Source organism: Brachyistius frenatus, unplaced genomic scaffold, assembly GCF_029030835.1.
Source record: "Brachyistius frenatus isolate BFR_SWC_R1_liver_20210118 unplaced genomic scaffold, ASM2903083v1 Contig_26, whole genome shotgun sequence".
Taxonomy (NCBI): domain Eukaryota; kingdom Metazoa; phylum Chordata; class Actinopteri; family Embiotocidae; genus Brachyistius; species Brachyistius frenatus.
In genome coordinates, this window is record NW_027210625.1 from 1,896,929 (window position 1) to 1,913,391 (window position 16,463).

The following is a 16,463-nucleotide window of genomic DNA, read 5'->3' on the forward strand; positions in this document are numbered from 1 at the left end:
AGAAACAAACCTTCTGGGTGAGAAGCGCCTGCACAACTTGATTGGCAACCTTTAAATGAGAGAGAAAGAAAGAAAAGGAGAAAGCATCACTAAATGAAGCATGGCTGCTTTGTCACAATGATGAAGCCTTGACCTCATATGACCCGTGTAGGCCTCTGCAGACCGCCTGCGCACTGCTAATGCTGCACTTTTCAGTGTTTGCACTACCTCAGCCAATTTACACCGAAGATGAATTATGAGCTAACACGAACACAGTGGCTGTGTCTGTTTTGCACACTCATGTCGTTTACTATGTTTAATTCTAACTTCCTTCTGGTGGTATTGACAGCGGCGGGTTGGCGTTGGAGCAGAGGTGCGCCCAGCTTGAGTGCTGTTGTGCCTGAGCCTTGGTCTCAGAGCGGCTCACACCCACCCCCACTTCAGAACCACAACGCCGATGCAGAAGCGGCTCAGATTACCGTCCATTGATTGCTCATTATTACTGTGTGAAGCCACATCGGCTCTTTTGAGTGCGCTCGCTCTCGTTTATTGAATGAGGAGAGACAGGGGTAAATACGGTGAAATGAGCCCTGCTTCTGGAACCGCAAGCATTATACAGATCTGCTTCTTGTAAGCCAGCCAGGTCATCAAACGAACGCGAGTTAATGGTCTTGGACAGAGAATGTGAACTTCACTGCAGACACAGTAGGACTATGATATGAGTAATTAAACTACAAATAAGCTTGCCCACATACTAAAATGTAGACAGGCAGCTGGTCTAACATAAAAAAGAATCATCCCTTCTGTTACAGAGCAAGCTTTAGGTGTTGGACTGTGCAGCAGTTAACGGGCACACACAGCTTCCATCATTAAAACAGGATTATTACCGAGCCTTCCACCCACAAAAAAAAAAAATCAACCACAGAGGAAAACAGTTCACAAGTAAACACAACAAAGCCAAGTTGAGCCATCTTAGTGAGGGCATGGAAGCAGAAAGGAGACGAGGGCTGAGTTTACTCCAAATACACTCCGTGGAGGATGTAACACTGTTTCACAACATACTCTCCTCTCCCCACACACTATTTTATCACTCATTTTCGATCTTCCTCCTTATCCTCTCTCCTTTATTCCCCCCTTCATCTCCCACCAGTCTTTCCCACCCCGCAGCAGATATGCTCAGTCTGCTGAGCCGCTTGGTTCCAGCTCGAATTGGGCAACTTGTCCCCGCTGGACACGTGTCCCTGTGGCAGCGCTCCCCTTCCTCTCTGCCTCCATCCCGGAGTGATGTAGCGAGCAGGCACAGCCGAGAGATGGGCTGCTTCACTCTCCTCATGTGGCTCCCTGAACAACACTTCCCAAGCTCTCACAAATAACCAGAGGGCACACAAGAGCTATTGTTATGTAAACTCCTGCTTCAGCAACGTCAGTTCACATCGGGCTAAGGCCATTAAGCAGCTGGCATTTTAGGCTGTTTATTACAAAATGTATATGGAGCAGCAGTGATAACAACGAGACACGGTTTTGATTATTTGCACACAGCAAAGCTCTGTTAGAAACACTTGGTTCTGAATTGTCTTTTGCATTTCTGTTATTACAAGCATCAACAGAAGGCCTGCTGACTAAATGGTGCATAAGAGTTGCATAAAGAAAGTTTGCATCCCAATTGCTATGTAAGTTTGTGACAAGTTTGTGCTGGTGAAAGGTGAGAGATTTTATTGCCTGAAAAATATGAGGCACTGTTATCAAGCATTACCCCCACACTTTTCTCAAGCTGTGGCTGAAGTAACTTGCCCAAGTGTGAGACAGTCATGGTGCTGTGCAGGACCTCATCAAGACCTTTAGCTCCACAATACAATTTATTCTGGTCACTTAAAACGAATTCAGTCAGCGCTCTTAAGTAAAACATCTGGCGAGTGACACAGCGCCCTCGAATGTGCCTTGAAATAAGACAAGACAAACACGGTCTGCACTCACCTCATCGAGACAGCGTTCATACTGCTCCCTCTGGTTCTCATTCTCTGAGGCCAAGCTAGAGTTCTGCTCCTGCAAAGGAAAACACACACACTTTGGTTACACTTGACGCAAACAAAACAACAGCGAATGAGACAGAAGTAGCAATCAAGTGGAGCTGCAGCGAAGAGGAGACTTCCATCTTCAAAGGTCATATGTCAACGTTAAACCAGAACAGCCAATAAAAAAATTACCAAGCACAGCCGAGAAAAAGGTCAAGGGGATGGAAGTTATGATGGTGAACTTTGGGGCGGCAGCAAGCCATTTGGAGTCCGGACCTAATAAGAATATCTCCTCCACTTGCCAAGCGATGAGGCGGTGCCCTATTGATCTCAAGGAGTTTCCAATTTGTCAGAGGCAGGCAGCATATAAGGAGCTGTCAGCCTCCTCGCTTTGCTCGCCCTCTGCCCTTTTGTAGAAACTACCAATCCCTTGATGAAAACATGGGAAACATAATTACAACCCAAAACATTCCAAAGATGCCATCGAGGAAGAGACACGGACTAATTAAAGCCTCGAAGCCTGGAACATGGTTATGGGCCCTAATGTAATGAATGACCTGAGTAATTAGAGAGGTTGTGTGTTGGTTTGTAAATGTCTATTTTTAGGAGACACCTTTAGCGTCAGAAATCCCATGATATCTTACTTATCACAACCATACAATATAATGTATAATTGCCTGTGGACCATAGTTCTATGAACTGTATTAAAAAAAAAAAAAAAAAAAAATATGAAATCCTCATTTGTTACACAGCAGCAAATCCGCCTACACAACTCAAGTATCAATATGAACACTTCAATCCAGGACGCAACTAAAGAGGTGTTTTGTTACCTCATCCCCCACAAATTCTATTGCTGCTTTATTGTTTAGTGACACGCAAGCCTTTAAATGTTCAAATGAGAATCTCACTGCTCATTAAAAACCTTCTCTTCTTTCAGTGTTCATTACCTCAAACGTTCCCTTGTTGCAAAAGAAAGCCTGGAAATATGCCGCTCTCTGGGCTACCAGACAGCACATAGATGCATGTGACATTTAGGTTCGTGCAGTAACACTGTTTAGAAGGATTATTTCTGTTTCTTCCCCTAAAAATGTAATTCACATATTGAGACGTGAACATTTAGTTCAGACGCAAAGAAAAAACAAGTTTAAAGCAAATATGCAAGTATATCTCCACCCTAGACAGGTTTATTGTGATGGATTACATCACACTGACATTTTCCAAGCTTGTGGAAGTGTACCAGAATAAGTGTGCTGAAAGCTTCGGTGTACAACAAGTGTCTAACACTAGGGAAAGTAGTTAAGCAGAGGCAGATCCTTAGCAACAGGCAGAAAACCAACCTTTCTAAACATTGTATTATAAACGAACATGTTTTGGTATTTTGCGAGATGTAATGTAAAAACTGTAACCGTCATTGGAAATAGAAAGTGAAGATGATGGACATGTGCAGTGATGAGTAATAATTCTCTGTGGGTTTGTCACTATGAACGCATTTTATATTGCACTTGGTAATTTGATGCATTGTGAACAACAAAAAAAAGATTGTTGCACTTTTTTTTTTTTTAACTAATATTGCAGCAGTTACAACGCAGTGGTGATACAGCTCATCCACTTCATCTACATTTACATTTATCAATATGTAAAGTTTGGGAATCTTTAGAATAAACCTCATCCCATTTGAAAGTACTTTTGATTTCACTTCCTGCTCACAATTTGTTCACAGTCATGAAGCATGTTTGTAAATTACCTCCTGTGGACTTGTGGGTAAATTTAGCATTTATATGCTCATCACTCTTGAAGTAAGATGACCAACGGGCATTTCTCCCAAAACCTGGCTGTATTCATTTGAGCCGCAGTTACAGACTGCAGCGTGTGCCTGCCAAGTTCATGAAGAGTATCAGTTGAGCTGGAGAAACAAGAGCCGTGCAGTTCTTACTTAGTGTCAGTAGAATTTATGCACAATGCGGAGCGGTGATGTATTGCCTCTGTTTTGTTGTTGCTGCTTCAGCCGGTGGTGCATCCATCACCCGCTACGGGGGAATGGAATGAAATGGCAGATAAGTTTTGATAAAGCCATTTAAAATGTAATGTCTAAGTAATGTGCTTCATCAGATGGATCAGTAGGACAGCTTGACTATACTTCCTGCCAGTTCTCGAAAGATAACTCACTACTGAGGAGCAACAGGCAATTATCTGCCACTTTGCTGTAATTAGGGTCTATTTTCTATCCAGGATGTTTGAGTGTCAGTGGCATAATAGACTTTGTAAAGACTCTTAGTAACGTCTGTCAAAAAACTGTATATGACTTGAGGTGAGACTCTGTCACACACCTTTCACCACATCAACAGAAAAAGGCAACGTGGAACCACTTAGGAAATTAATCTGTAGGACTGTATGCCTAATTTAATTAAGTCTGAGTCCTTTAATTGCTAAAGAGATCTGAGAGTATGTGTGTCCAGTAGCTTCAGTAAAAAAAAAAAAAGAAAAAAGAACAATCAGCATGGATCACGGTGGCGATGCTCCCACTTTGGATGTTGCTTGGGGCTCATGGCGGAGTGTAGCTCAAATCCCAGAGCGCAGAGGAAAACAAACCGAGGCTGGAGTACAGCCGGAGGCCCCAGCAGCGACTCTCACAGGATGACTTTGCTCTCCAAACGAAGAAGACTGGAGAATTTGATGAGCTGTCATGCTTTCAGACACAAGTGAGCAAGGACTCTGACAACTGGCAGACGGGCGCTGGCCACAAAGGATAGCCAGGGGTGGCAAGAAGTGTGGGTGCAAACAAGTAGAAAGAGGCGTGAGTGAAGGAGAACAAAGCAGAGAGAAGGTAGACAGGAAACAAAGAGAAATTCAAAGCAGTAGAGATAGAGAGAGAAAAGAAAAGCGAAGTAGTTACCTCCAGGGCCTTGAGGCGCTCCAGAAGGGGCTTGGTTTTGTCTTTGTCCTCTTCTGCTTGGCTGGCATCATGTTCAGGATTCGGCGGCAGCCCGGGGTCCGGCTCTGCTCGAGTCGCCGGCAGGGAGCCGTTCTCTCCTGGGCCATCGTTCTGTTTCTGCACTTCCTCTGAGAGTTTTTCCTGACGCACACAGGCAACAAGACGAGGTTAGAGGGAGAGAGGAAAATTTGGCAAGTGAAAATCAGAGCAGATGGGAAGAAAGCCTTCTAAATAGAGGTATGACAAATGTTTCAGGGCGAGATGAAACACGGGTGAGCAGCCGTGAAATCAGAGCAAAGGAGAGAGTGAAAGACGGAGACAGAGAAAGGGGAGAGGATCAGATGGGCAGATGGGACAACACAGAGACGGCGGCGACAACAGAGTTCCAAAACATCCCCTAATCCCTAATCATGTTTCACTTGTTTTCTAAAGAGTGGCAGTGACCTTCAGGGCTCTCTCGGCTGTATAATGGGGATCCTGCACTCCCCCTCTTTGCCCTCGCTGTTTCCCCATCTCTCTGTGCCTTTGAATGTCTCTCTCAGTCTCTTTGCCAGCTATCTTATTGTCTGTGTCTTCTCTCTTCTGTATTTTGGCTCCGTGGCATCTATGATAATTAACTGCTCGTAATAATTAGCTACTAATTAGGAGCTGTCTGGCTTGCATCAAACTGCAAAAAGAAAACACTGAGCTTTCAGTCAGCGTCAATACATTATGCATGTTTCTCAGAGAATCTCTGTAGCCTCAAGTTATGTACTTACTAACTGATTTTCTATTCACCATAAAATATGGAGGGAAAAAGAGATAATTTGGTCGCTAAAGTAGCAACTTGAAAGCCTTTTCAAATAAAGGAATATATAAGAAGACAACTGAAACAAGTCATAATTCAAAGTTCTTTAAGTCAATTGTAAAGGCAAGTTTCTTCTTTGGTGTCTCAAATGTCATGATTTTCTATTTATCTTTGTTTTATATCAAGAAAACATAAAAGAAACGTCCTAAAAATCTACCAAACAACAATTTACGTTAAGGATTATAAATGTTTAAATTTGGCTATTGGGCTTTCAATGAAAAACCCATCAGATATAACCTTGGGTTTGGGGATATTTTATGGCCTTTTATAGTCCAGTAATAAACCTTTAGAGGTTGAATATGTTATTGAGTTTTGAGAAGGTGAGTGAAAAAGTTATTTTCTCCACCAAACCGTTTGGACTGTTTCTCTTGAGTAAATACGGGAGGCCTAAAGAGGTATATTGCAGTTTGGCAGATTACTTTTTCAGAAAAAGGCAGCCTATGACTATCAGTTGTATGCAGTTCAACCACAGAGTGATTTTCTCCACTAACACTCTGTGATTGTTTCATTTGAAAAGCTGTGAAAAGCCAAAAGAGGGGAAACCATCTAATATTTAACAAGCAAAAGTAAATATTCGATGAACAACCTTCATATATATATAGATTTATATTTGACTTATAATTGTATTATTTTCTGTCCCATTAATCATCTTGCAACCCCTCAAATTAAAAATATTACAAGACTAAACCATAAATCAAAAGAATCAAATCAAATCAAACTTGAAAGATAAATCAGTAATTAAGAAAGTGATTTGTTGCAGCCCTAAATAAATTAATAGCAAACTTTACTTACATCTAAAAGATAAGTTTTATGCTATAAAAATCCTCCAATATGTCCATTAAATGTCAATTACATAAATATGAGCTGCATTGTGTTATTCACTTACAATTCCTCTCCAATAAAGTAGGTTGTTATTGTACTCAATCTGCAAAGTGGGGGTTGGGTTGACTTTGACAGTTGATCTGAGTGAAGCAAAGGTAGCTTTTCTTCAAATGGTACAGAGAGTACGATATATCACTGTGCACATGCATTATATTTTGAATCCCGAGCTGGGCTTTGACAGATAACTGTCAAACCTGAAGATACCTCTGGTTAATGTGCTGCACAAAATTGATGCTAGAAGCACTGATGGATGGCTGCAACTCAGATTTTTTTACATCCAAATGCAGCAAAGAAGAAGCTGCTACTCTCTCCTAATAGGATCTGGAAATAATGTCCTTCAGAACACTTTGTTTTCAGCTTGATTCAATCTTGTTTGATTCCATCTGACAATTGTGTTCGAGGCAATACTTTATAGTCACGGTTTTAAGTTTGCTTTGGTTTGTTGGTGGAGTGTGCTTCCAGAGGCTGCTCATCAGACAGCGTTAAAGGGCTCGGTAATAATCTCCACAGAGAGAGTCTGGAGTGGGAGAGGGGAGGGAACCTTGTCCCTCATGCTGCCCTTTCAAGTTATTGAGTTTGTCTGCTGAATACACAGAATACTGCTGCAGCAGGAGCACATCATTGCGTAGGAACGGATGGTGCTCAGTTATACAGCATCTGGGAATAGCATAATAACCCTCCACGTTTATTCTCTTTGACAATGTCCATCTACTGCTGATCACAGGAGTAAAGTACGTCTGCACGCAGCACATCCTGCATGTCACAGTGAAAGTAACATCTTCTATATCGTCTATAAATGACTTAAATTAGGATTGAACTCAGCTCACCGCAGCCCAAAATATTTACCAAATACATTCAGCCACCACTTGAAATTCCATTTCCTATCACTGTTGTCATGTTGTTTCTCCTCATGGAGGCCAGGAAGGGATTATTTTGTGTGCACAGAGAACATTTTTTGCATATTAACAGATTCATTCATTCATAAGACTGGGCTGTAAGGGCATATTTTTATGATAAAGCTTCTGCATCTCAGGACAATCCTGCTAATCCCATGTATCACTTCCACTCATGCTTACTGGAATACATGAGAGGTAGAACAACTGACATTGATGTTATGCTGCTCGTTTTTTTTGTTCTGTTTTTAATTGTAGTTACTTTTATTTGCACTCATAATTGGAAGATTTTAGTCTGCTTTTATTTACAGTGATTTTCTCATGTAGTCATTCATGAAGACACTCTTTTTATTGCTTGCTTCATGAACTACTGATGCCCTTTTCTTCTATTCTTTCAAGGCATTTCATTCTCATTTCACCAGCTGGATGTTACAGACAATAATTTGTTCACTGATTCATGGGAATTGTAGTTACTGTGTGCATCCAGTGTAAAATACACTACAATAAATAAAGCATTACAAAAGGCTTGATAAATACTTGGAAAATGTGTTCAAGTGCACAAACAAATGCATCACACACAGCTGTAAGCAAAATACTTGTTTTTTTTTTCCATAGTCATGGCTTTGAGATGATGTGACACTGATGATAGACAGACCGAAGCAACAGCATTTCAGTGCTGGAACACAGTGTAAACATGTTCAGCTCCAAATTCTGATGTGCGACCCCAAAGGTGACTCGGTGCTATAAGAATATACGGTGTTACTTATTCTGTCTGCTTTTCTGCTCAATCCCAGCGGCTATTTCTCTTATGTAACAGGGTCAGCAATGAACGCTTTCACCTTAGCTCAGTCCGGCTTTATTCAACACTGTGCATGTTTGAACAGAAAAATCAACAAAGATACCCTTTCCTCCAAGACGATTTGAGTCAATAAATACAGAAAATAACTTTATTTCCTTTTGGCAAATTGAAAATTTTGGCCAATTAATTGACTTAATCGTCAACCTTTACCTAACATGAACTCTGTCCACTGTAATCATAGTCTCACTGCAGTGGGCACAGGAAGAGTGGCAGACACACATGGGATGCTGGTTTACCTTGTAGGCCTTCATGATGTCCACTGTGTCCACAGCAGTCTGCTCCAGGACGCCCTGATTCTGCAGCAGCGACCGCACCGTCTCTTCCATCCTGCAAACACAACACACATTATCATGTTAAGTCACCTGTCGCACTGAAATAAACATGAATTAGGAAATGAAGGAGAACATAATGTGGCAGATACTTGTTAGACTTGGCAGACATTTTAGTTGTGAGTATTTATTGCTTTGGCACTTATGCATGACATGTACTTAAGATAATTTGGGCGGCATCATTTCTTATTTACAAAGTTTGAGATGGAAGGCAGAAATAACCATAGGCAGCCACCTCTGTTCATATCATGCACTTAACTGTACCATATTTCTCTAAACTTTACAGACAACTTTTTGTATGTAAATGTAGCAAAACCTCAACCACAGTATTGTCACCTTCTTTTGGAAGGCAGAGACAAATCCTGTCATCCCGCAGACAGATAAAAAAAAATTCATCTATGTATCATTTTACAGAACTTCCTGGGCTCACACAAGTCCTCAGATAATAAAGTAAAAGCTGTGGATTATCCTGGGTAACTGTCTTTGAGGCAGAGAAAGCTCTTTTGGGTCACATTGCTCCAAGGTGTAATAACCTTGATGCCAAATGCGTCTTGTTTGTAATCTTGACTGTTTTGGGCAGCCAGCATGAGCCTGCCAGAGAACCTCAGGATTACATTCAGTTAAAATGTCTGAAATGATGTTGTGCCAGAGCCATCAGTGGCTTCAAAGTGAGCAGCGGACTCAAAGGTACGGCCGAAAACATCTGAAATGGGATCTATTTTCAAGCAATATGAAATGTTTGTTGTTTGAAATGGATCATTGCCTCTTTCAATTGTGATTTTTTTCTTTTTTATATTTTCCATAAGAATGCCCACACAAACAAACAAACACACCCAAATGGGCCTCCGGTGAACATGAAAAGGGAATGAGACTGGATCAGACCCAGAGACACAACGATGGATAAGTGGAAATGTTTTTGGACTGAATCCCAACTTCTGCTTATGCGGGGGAACACTTTGTTCAGATGACTCAACTGAGTACAAAACACACACACATAATACTTACTGACTTATTGTGCGAGATTTTAGTGGGCGTGTGTCAGTGCACGACCACATATGTGTCGGCTGATGGCTTGAATTAAGTGCAATCACTGCAGCAAACATCAAGCGAGTAACCTTGACCTTCAAAGGCCCGGTCTGCTTGAATCAATCCGCGCTTCTGTTTTGTGCTGCGAACACTGCAAGCTGCATGCAAAACAGGTGCTAAAGAGTGCATGTGAAAATGTCTCTGCCTATTTCCGTTTGAATGAGAGCCACAAGCCACCTTTATCCCTCGAGCTGTATGGTGAACTTTGACTATACATGAAATCACCTTGTGATTCTGGAAAAGAAAAAAAAAAAGAAGACTTCCACAGCACCAGATAAGCTTTGTGAGATAATCTCAGACCCGGCTGGGATCATGTAAATGGAAAAGATAAGATAAAAAAGACATTTAGGCGCACCGGTGGTTCAGTTGTGAAAGGCAGCTATTGTAAAAAAAAGAAAAGAAAAGAAGAACCATCTTGACAAAGAAGGGCTTCAACATTGTCAAGTGGGAATCATCTGAATTTCATGAAACCGTCTTCTTCTTCTTGGTCTCTTTGTGGTCTGATTCACACCAAAGTTAAACCAGAAACCAGACAAAACATGACAAAGTTGAAACTGGAAAAAAAAAAAGAAGTAAATGCTAATTTTCTGTGAGATTCATCTGTTGGACACCATTTGCATTAGCGAGGACTATCACCTCCTTGTCTCTCAAATCTCTAACCCATGACTCATGTCTTTGTCACTGTGACAGAAGGTCGTGTACCATTTGTCAAGCCAATGTAAAAGTGCACGAGTCACGCAAAACGTTTAAGCAACCAGAGAACTTCAGCAAGTCCTTTCCACATTTACAGCCAAAGTTATCAAGGTGAATGTGGATGTATTTGTGCAGAAAAAAAACCATATCAATTGACTGTATGTGTGGATTACCAGGAGAGTTTTTCCATGTCCAAATTTAAAGAACAGTTTTTTGGTAATATGCTTATTATTGTTATAGCATAACAACCAACCTGGATCTGCCCAAAGGTCACAAAATCTACCTGCCCGCACCTCTCACGCTGACTAATGAACACATTATCTGTGGTTGGTTCAATCCAAACAGACTCTTTCTACCAAAAGCAAAAAGCTAAAACAAGTTTTGTAATTATTTTAGGAATTTTCATGGTGAATGAAGTGTGGAGAAGATTGAAAACGTCATTAGAAATAGATTTTTCGTGTCTCGACTGAAGACTTTAAAGGTAGAATATTCATGCTGAACTGCGTTTTATATATGCTTTGCAATATAATTATTTCCTGGTAGTTTTCCAATGATCTGCCCTGGCTGTTATCTGTGTAGAAGTGGGTGAAAATGAGCGCAGGCAGGCAGGGCAGGGGAGGACGATGCTCGGCACACCATCTGTCCAGGCTTGAGCCATAAAGCTGCCTGTAATCAGGCCGCTAGCTGCTGACTGAACAGTCAAAGAGGCAGGCAGGCAATGCTGGTGGCAGATTGCTCCAGTTCCTGCTTTAAATGCTGGCCTTAATCAGCACAACCTATGGAGCAAACAGACAGAGACAGCTTTGGTGTCCGGAGAAGCTGACACCGGGTCAAGGACTAGCGGACAGGCATGATCAGTATTATAAGTAGGGGTAGGCCTTGGACTGAGGGGACTCAGGCAGGTGACCACCTACAGATATAGCCGCATGTCTGTGCCTCTTCTTTATTATCACATCGCAGAGCTAAGTCTCTATCTTTGTAAAAGATAAATCCCAGGCAATTTTTCAAAGAAATCAAGGTCGTTGCCTGACACTCCACTTTGAAAAAATTTCCACAAACCTCAAACCTTCCGTCAAGCTGGACCTAAACTATTCTGTCCACGGCACAAATCAACAGACTTTAAATCTCTTTCTTATTACAAAAAGTATGGTAACCAAAAGTTATAGCTAATTTCGTACAACACTTCAATATTTTGGTGATTTGATCCAGTAAAAATCCGGCACAAATCACCGACAAGAGTAATGTGAGGTAGGTGAATGATGAATATGTAGAGGGGGACTGATATGGGAGATGGTGGAAATATCATTAAGCAAGCCACCAGATGGAGTCAAAATTATTCTAATGTGATATGCATGAAATCCTGCACCAAATAAGCCAGGGAGGCAATGAATGTAAAATTAAACGAATGGTATGAGCGTTTGTTTTTGTTGCAGGTGTGGCCCTACATACAAAGCCATACCTGCGCAACTTCCAGACAAACTTACATGCTCGCTGCGTCTGGAAGGGCCTCAATGACCTTCACATGACTAAGTGGCAGGATGAAGCACTTTGATGCTGCAGCCTGCCTGCTTCCTTGTGTTGTGGCTGGAGGAGGAGGGAGGGTGGGCCTGGATGGGGTGCTCCTGTTTTGTGGCATTCCTGCACACCTGAAAGAGACCCTTTGTGTTTCTAAACAGACCTCTGGAGCTGCCTCGTTTTCCATACTGCCTCCTTTCAAAGTTTGATGTCAGGGAAGACACAGATGTGTAGCATCTCACTGGACATACTTGGGTCCTTTTAATAGCAGGGAAAGAGGACTGAGAGACTTTGGAGTTTTAGTGGTGGTGTTGAGGGACTGACGACACTTAATGCGGACAGAAAATCTGCTCCATTCGGATGAGAGATTTTTCCTGTCAATCCAAAACCTGAAAAAAGTAAATTCATTGTATTCTCCACTCTGTATTCTCTTTGATACCTAAATGAAATCTTCCATCTATTCTTTAAAAAAAACCTACAGTGCAGGTCGAAGGATGCAACATCAACAGTAAACACATCATCCACTCCAGATATTATGTTTGTAGCTCTGCGGTGAAGTGTAATCTCATGTCTTGAATACAGGATTCTTACTGACCTATTAGTGGTAGTCTCTCAGGAACTCATGCAGTGCACGAATACAAATAAGAATGCCAAGAACAAATCGCTGATAATTCATTAAAAAGTATTTGTGAGAGTTCTAACTATCAAGTACAGAAGAGGACATGCGCCCAGCAAACCATCACATAAAATAAACAGTATAATTTGTCATTACTGTAAATTCAGCTACCTAAAACCTATTTACATGTGAGGGAGAAGGCGCTAAATGCTTATGATGGATGGAATATAATTCTCAGATGACAGAGCATTACTTTACATAAAAAACAAGGTTTTGCACGGTGTGATTAATCTCAAAAAGTGCTTGCCAACGAGCTATTGAAAGCAGGGAAGGAGAGAAGAAAGGAAGGACAAACGTGTGTGTGTGTGTGTGTGTGTGTGTGTGTGTGTGTGTGTGTGTGTGTGTGTGTGTGTGTGTGTGTGTGTGTGTGTGTGTGTGTGTGTGTGTGTGTGTGTGTGTGTGTGTGTGTGTGTGTGGGGCGAAAGGCGAAAGCCAATTCTGACTCTCCTGACCCTCGTGCCGCTTGAGCGGAATTTCAAACGCCCCGTTCGTCAGCAATCCAGGAAATACAATTAAAAGTCCAATCAATTTTCAGCCTGAGGTGTGACGATCTGCAGGCTAAGACACTGCTGTCCCTCTTGCAAACACACACACACACACACACACACGCACACACGCACACACACACTCACACAGACAACACATATGATTGCAAGCTGGCTGTCTAGAGCTTTCATGTGACGGTGATCCTCGGAGATGAACAAAGCGATGCATCATCAGAACACACTGGGGGCAATTAGAGGTGAAACATTTCGTGACGTCTCACGCTTACTAGTTTACAAACCCGCAGTTAACATATTCAAAACTTAACGTCTTTGTCCTCTTTACTATTTAACTGTAAGAGTCACAATGACATCAGGACTTCCAAAGAAAGACTGTTTTATTCCAAACTATTTCTATTCACTGAAAAAGCAGCAGCTTTTCTCAGCTCCAGCCTTCAATGACAAATTCTTTCACAGATGTGAAAATTATCAAAAGGACTCCAAACCTCTCTCAAAAGCTGAAAATGTTAGCTCCAAACTTACCCCATCTTCAGATTTTCTCCACTTCTAACGCCACCATTTCTCCTGAAAAAAGTCAGAATCACGGTGTAGACATCCCTGAGCTCCATATGCAGAGAAATCCAACTCTACACCCAGCGCTCTCCTCTCACAGTGCTAAAAAGTGACCCAGACACATATTGTTGAAATGTGGGTCTCTAGCCTAAAATAGGCCATGCAGTCATTATATAAGCCTGAGTGCTTTTCGCTCAATCGACAGACAGCGTGGTTAGTCCTGTGGCTGGGTTACCGAGTCAGCCTGACAGCAGATCTCCTGTTCTCATTTTCTACTTGCTGTGTCTCTGGCGTGTCATTATCCGACACTGGCCCTGTGCAAAGACAGAGATCTGGCAGGCAAAGACTTTCCCATATGTCCCATGTTAAGCCCTTTCCAAAGGAGAAGGGCCCCTGCTGGGAGGCAAGCAGGCCGGTAGTCTTGGATCAGACAGGAATTGGGGATGGACTTGCAAGGATGAAGCACAAGTAAAGACAGGGATCCCCCTGTTGTGTCAGCCAGGATGTGCATGAATTTGTGTGTGCACTTGGTTGTGTGGGTCTTCATTGGTGATTAAGAGGCTTTGGCTTAGCTAAAATCAACACTTTCTGTGCAAGAAAAGCTAACACAGAGGCTGCATGCCAGGACACTGCATGATCAGAGATCTCTGCATGCCATCTCAGACTTCCAGCTCGCCTTTCTCAACGATCCTCTGTCCAAATGTGCCACTTTTCAATAACATAGTTTTTAGAAGCACGTTTGTTAATTATAGTGAGCGCCTTTCTGCCAACGACCACCTGCATGTTTGCATGTTTCACAGCTCAGACCGAGCAGGAGTTGCTGGTCCCCCCTGCAGTGGTTGGATATTCATGCTGCCAGCATTCCTTGGCAGCAGTACATTAGCTACACTGTGCCTATATTCTGAATTAAAAATAAAAGCATGGCATCTTGCACCCACTCTATGTTGTTTTTTTCTTTTTCACAGAAACCCATGGCCACTTTGTTAAGTGTCAGACACAGAGAACGCCGACATTAATGTGTTTTAGATCTCAGATCAGTGACCAGTGAAATATCTAAATGCTCTGTCACACACCTCAACCATTTCACCAGAACAAGAAATGAGCTTCAACGGTCGGCTCTTCTCCGTCAGACTCTGTTGAGACTCTCACTTCAACAGCGCTGTCAGAGGCTCAGGCTGACCAAAACCCACTAATCTGATTTGACCCGAGAACAATTGGAATATCCTAAAGCTGGTGAAATGATAGGGAGAACAATCACCTGGTTGTGCAGCTGAATCGAGGGCATCAGGGGCCCTTGCGTGACTGCTTCATCGACATACAATCGCCTTAGCTGACCTCAACAAGCCCCTGCAAAACTGTCTGTTTCTGAATAGAAATATTCCATTCTTCTTCCCAGACTCTTTTCCAGCAAATCACTTATATACACCCACCGGCTGATTGCCTGGCTTAACCCGACGCTAAGCCACTTTTATCCTCTTAGAGCTGTTTTGCAGAAAACATGCAAGGAGACCCTTTCTTAGACGTGACCTAAATGAAGGAGAAACAACTGTGCTGGAGCTAAATTAGACACTTTTGGTGAAACCTTTGGCCCAGTTTAGAGCCCCGAGGACAGTTTTGGAGCTGTAAAAGTCATGCAGATCTGTCATGCATGTTACAGTGGAGTAGCATTACAAAGGTCCTCGCCCTCATGACCGCTGACTCCCGCCAGCGACCTTTAACCTTACCAACAAGACACACATGTAAGAAAAAAAGAGATCAAGAGGGCAAAGTATTTAGTGAGCACAGACGGTCATATTTCATTTTAATATTTGTTGACCAACTGCTGTGACAAAGTTTATTTTGTTTTACACGGGATGCTCTTTTAATGTCAGATGTCTTGATTAGACTAAAGTTATGGTTCAGGGAATCACATAAATATTGTTTTTGTGACCTATTTTTAACATAAATAGAATTTTAAATCTCCTTGCAAATATTAGAAATGCACAGAACATGTAACCCCTCTTTCTAGAATCACCACAAAGTGCCGTGCGGACTGGCTGCAATTGAGGATGAGTCTGTAAAGACTGTGAATTAAAAGGGACATATGGAGGGAACCAGATTTAGGTTCTTCCTTCATCCCTCCAGCAGTTCCACTACATTTGGAAGGATTTAGAGTGCAAATTCAAGACGGCTGCCCCACATGTTCACCTCTGGTCAAAGGAAGCAGTTAGCAATGAGGAAGCCATCGGTTCTCAAGAGCAGAGAGTATCTCGCTGGTTGCCTGAAACTCCCCAGTGAGTTGCAGGCATGTGTGTTCCACATGGGAGACAGAGACACAGACTGAGGAAGACATCCCAGTGGGAAACCTGAGTCAGGATAGCAGCAGAGTCCATTACTTACACCAAGAGCCTTAACCTCTCCCAGACAGGGCCATTTAGGAACTTGGGTGTGATGATGGTGGATAAATCCTAATCTAATCAAGCTGGAGGTAGAAGCTGAAACAACCTGTCGATTAAGTGATTAGTAGGTCCACAGACAATACATTTGCAGCTACTTTCATACTCCATTAGTCTTTTAGAATTTTTTTTTTAAGTAAAAGAGAACAAACTTCTCAAATGTGCATATTTACTGCTTTTTTTGTAGTCTGTGATGACGGTAAATTTATTCTTTTCTGGGTTTTCAACACCTTGTCAGACAAAACAATGACAGCTTGGGCACTAGGAAAT

The 16,463-nt window shown here is 42.1% G+C and overlaps 1 protein-coding gene across 4 annotated transcripts in view; it reads right to left on the minus strand.

The window, feature by feature from the left end:
• The window catches only part of LOC138620743 (nck-associated protein 5-like), a 103,014-nt gene that overhangs the window by 28,728 nt on the left and 57,823 nt on the right, over window positions 1-16,463 (minus strand). For 3 of the 4 annotated variants that reach the window (XM_069698188.1, XM_069698187.1, XM_069698189.1), the window contains 4 exons: window positions 8,641-8,731; window positions 4,885-5,064; window positions 1,954-2,022; window positions 11-49 (listed from right to left, as the gene is read on the minus strand). In XM_069698188.1, coding sequence (XP_069554289.1) covers window positions 11-49; window positions 1,954-2,022; window positions 4,885-5,064; window positions 8,641-8,731 — 379 coding nt within the window. Of the gene's footprint in view, window positions 1-10; window positions 50-1,953; window positions 2,023-4,884; window positions 5,065-8,640; window positions 8,732-13,728; window positions 14,036-16,463 lie in introns of those variants that run through there. The other variant, XM_069698190.1, reaches the window with a different exon arrangement.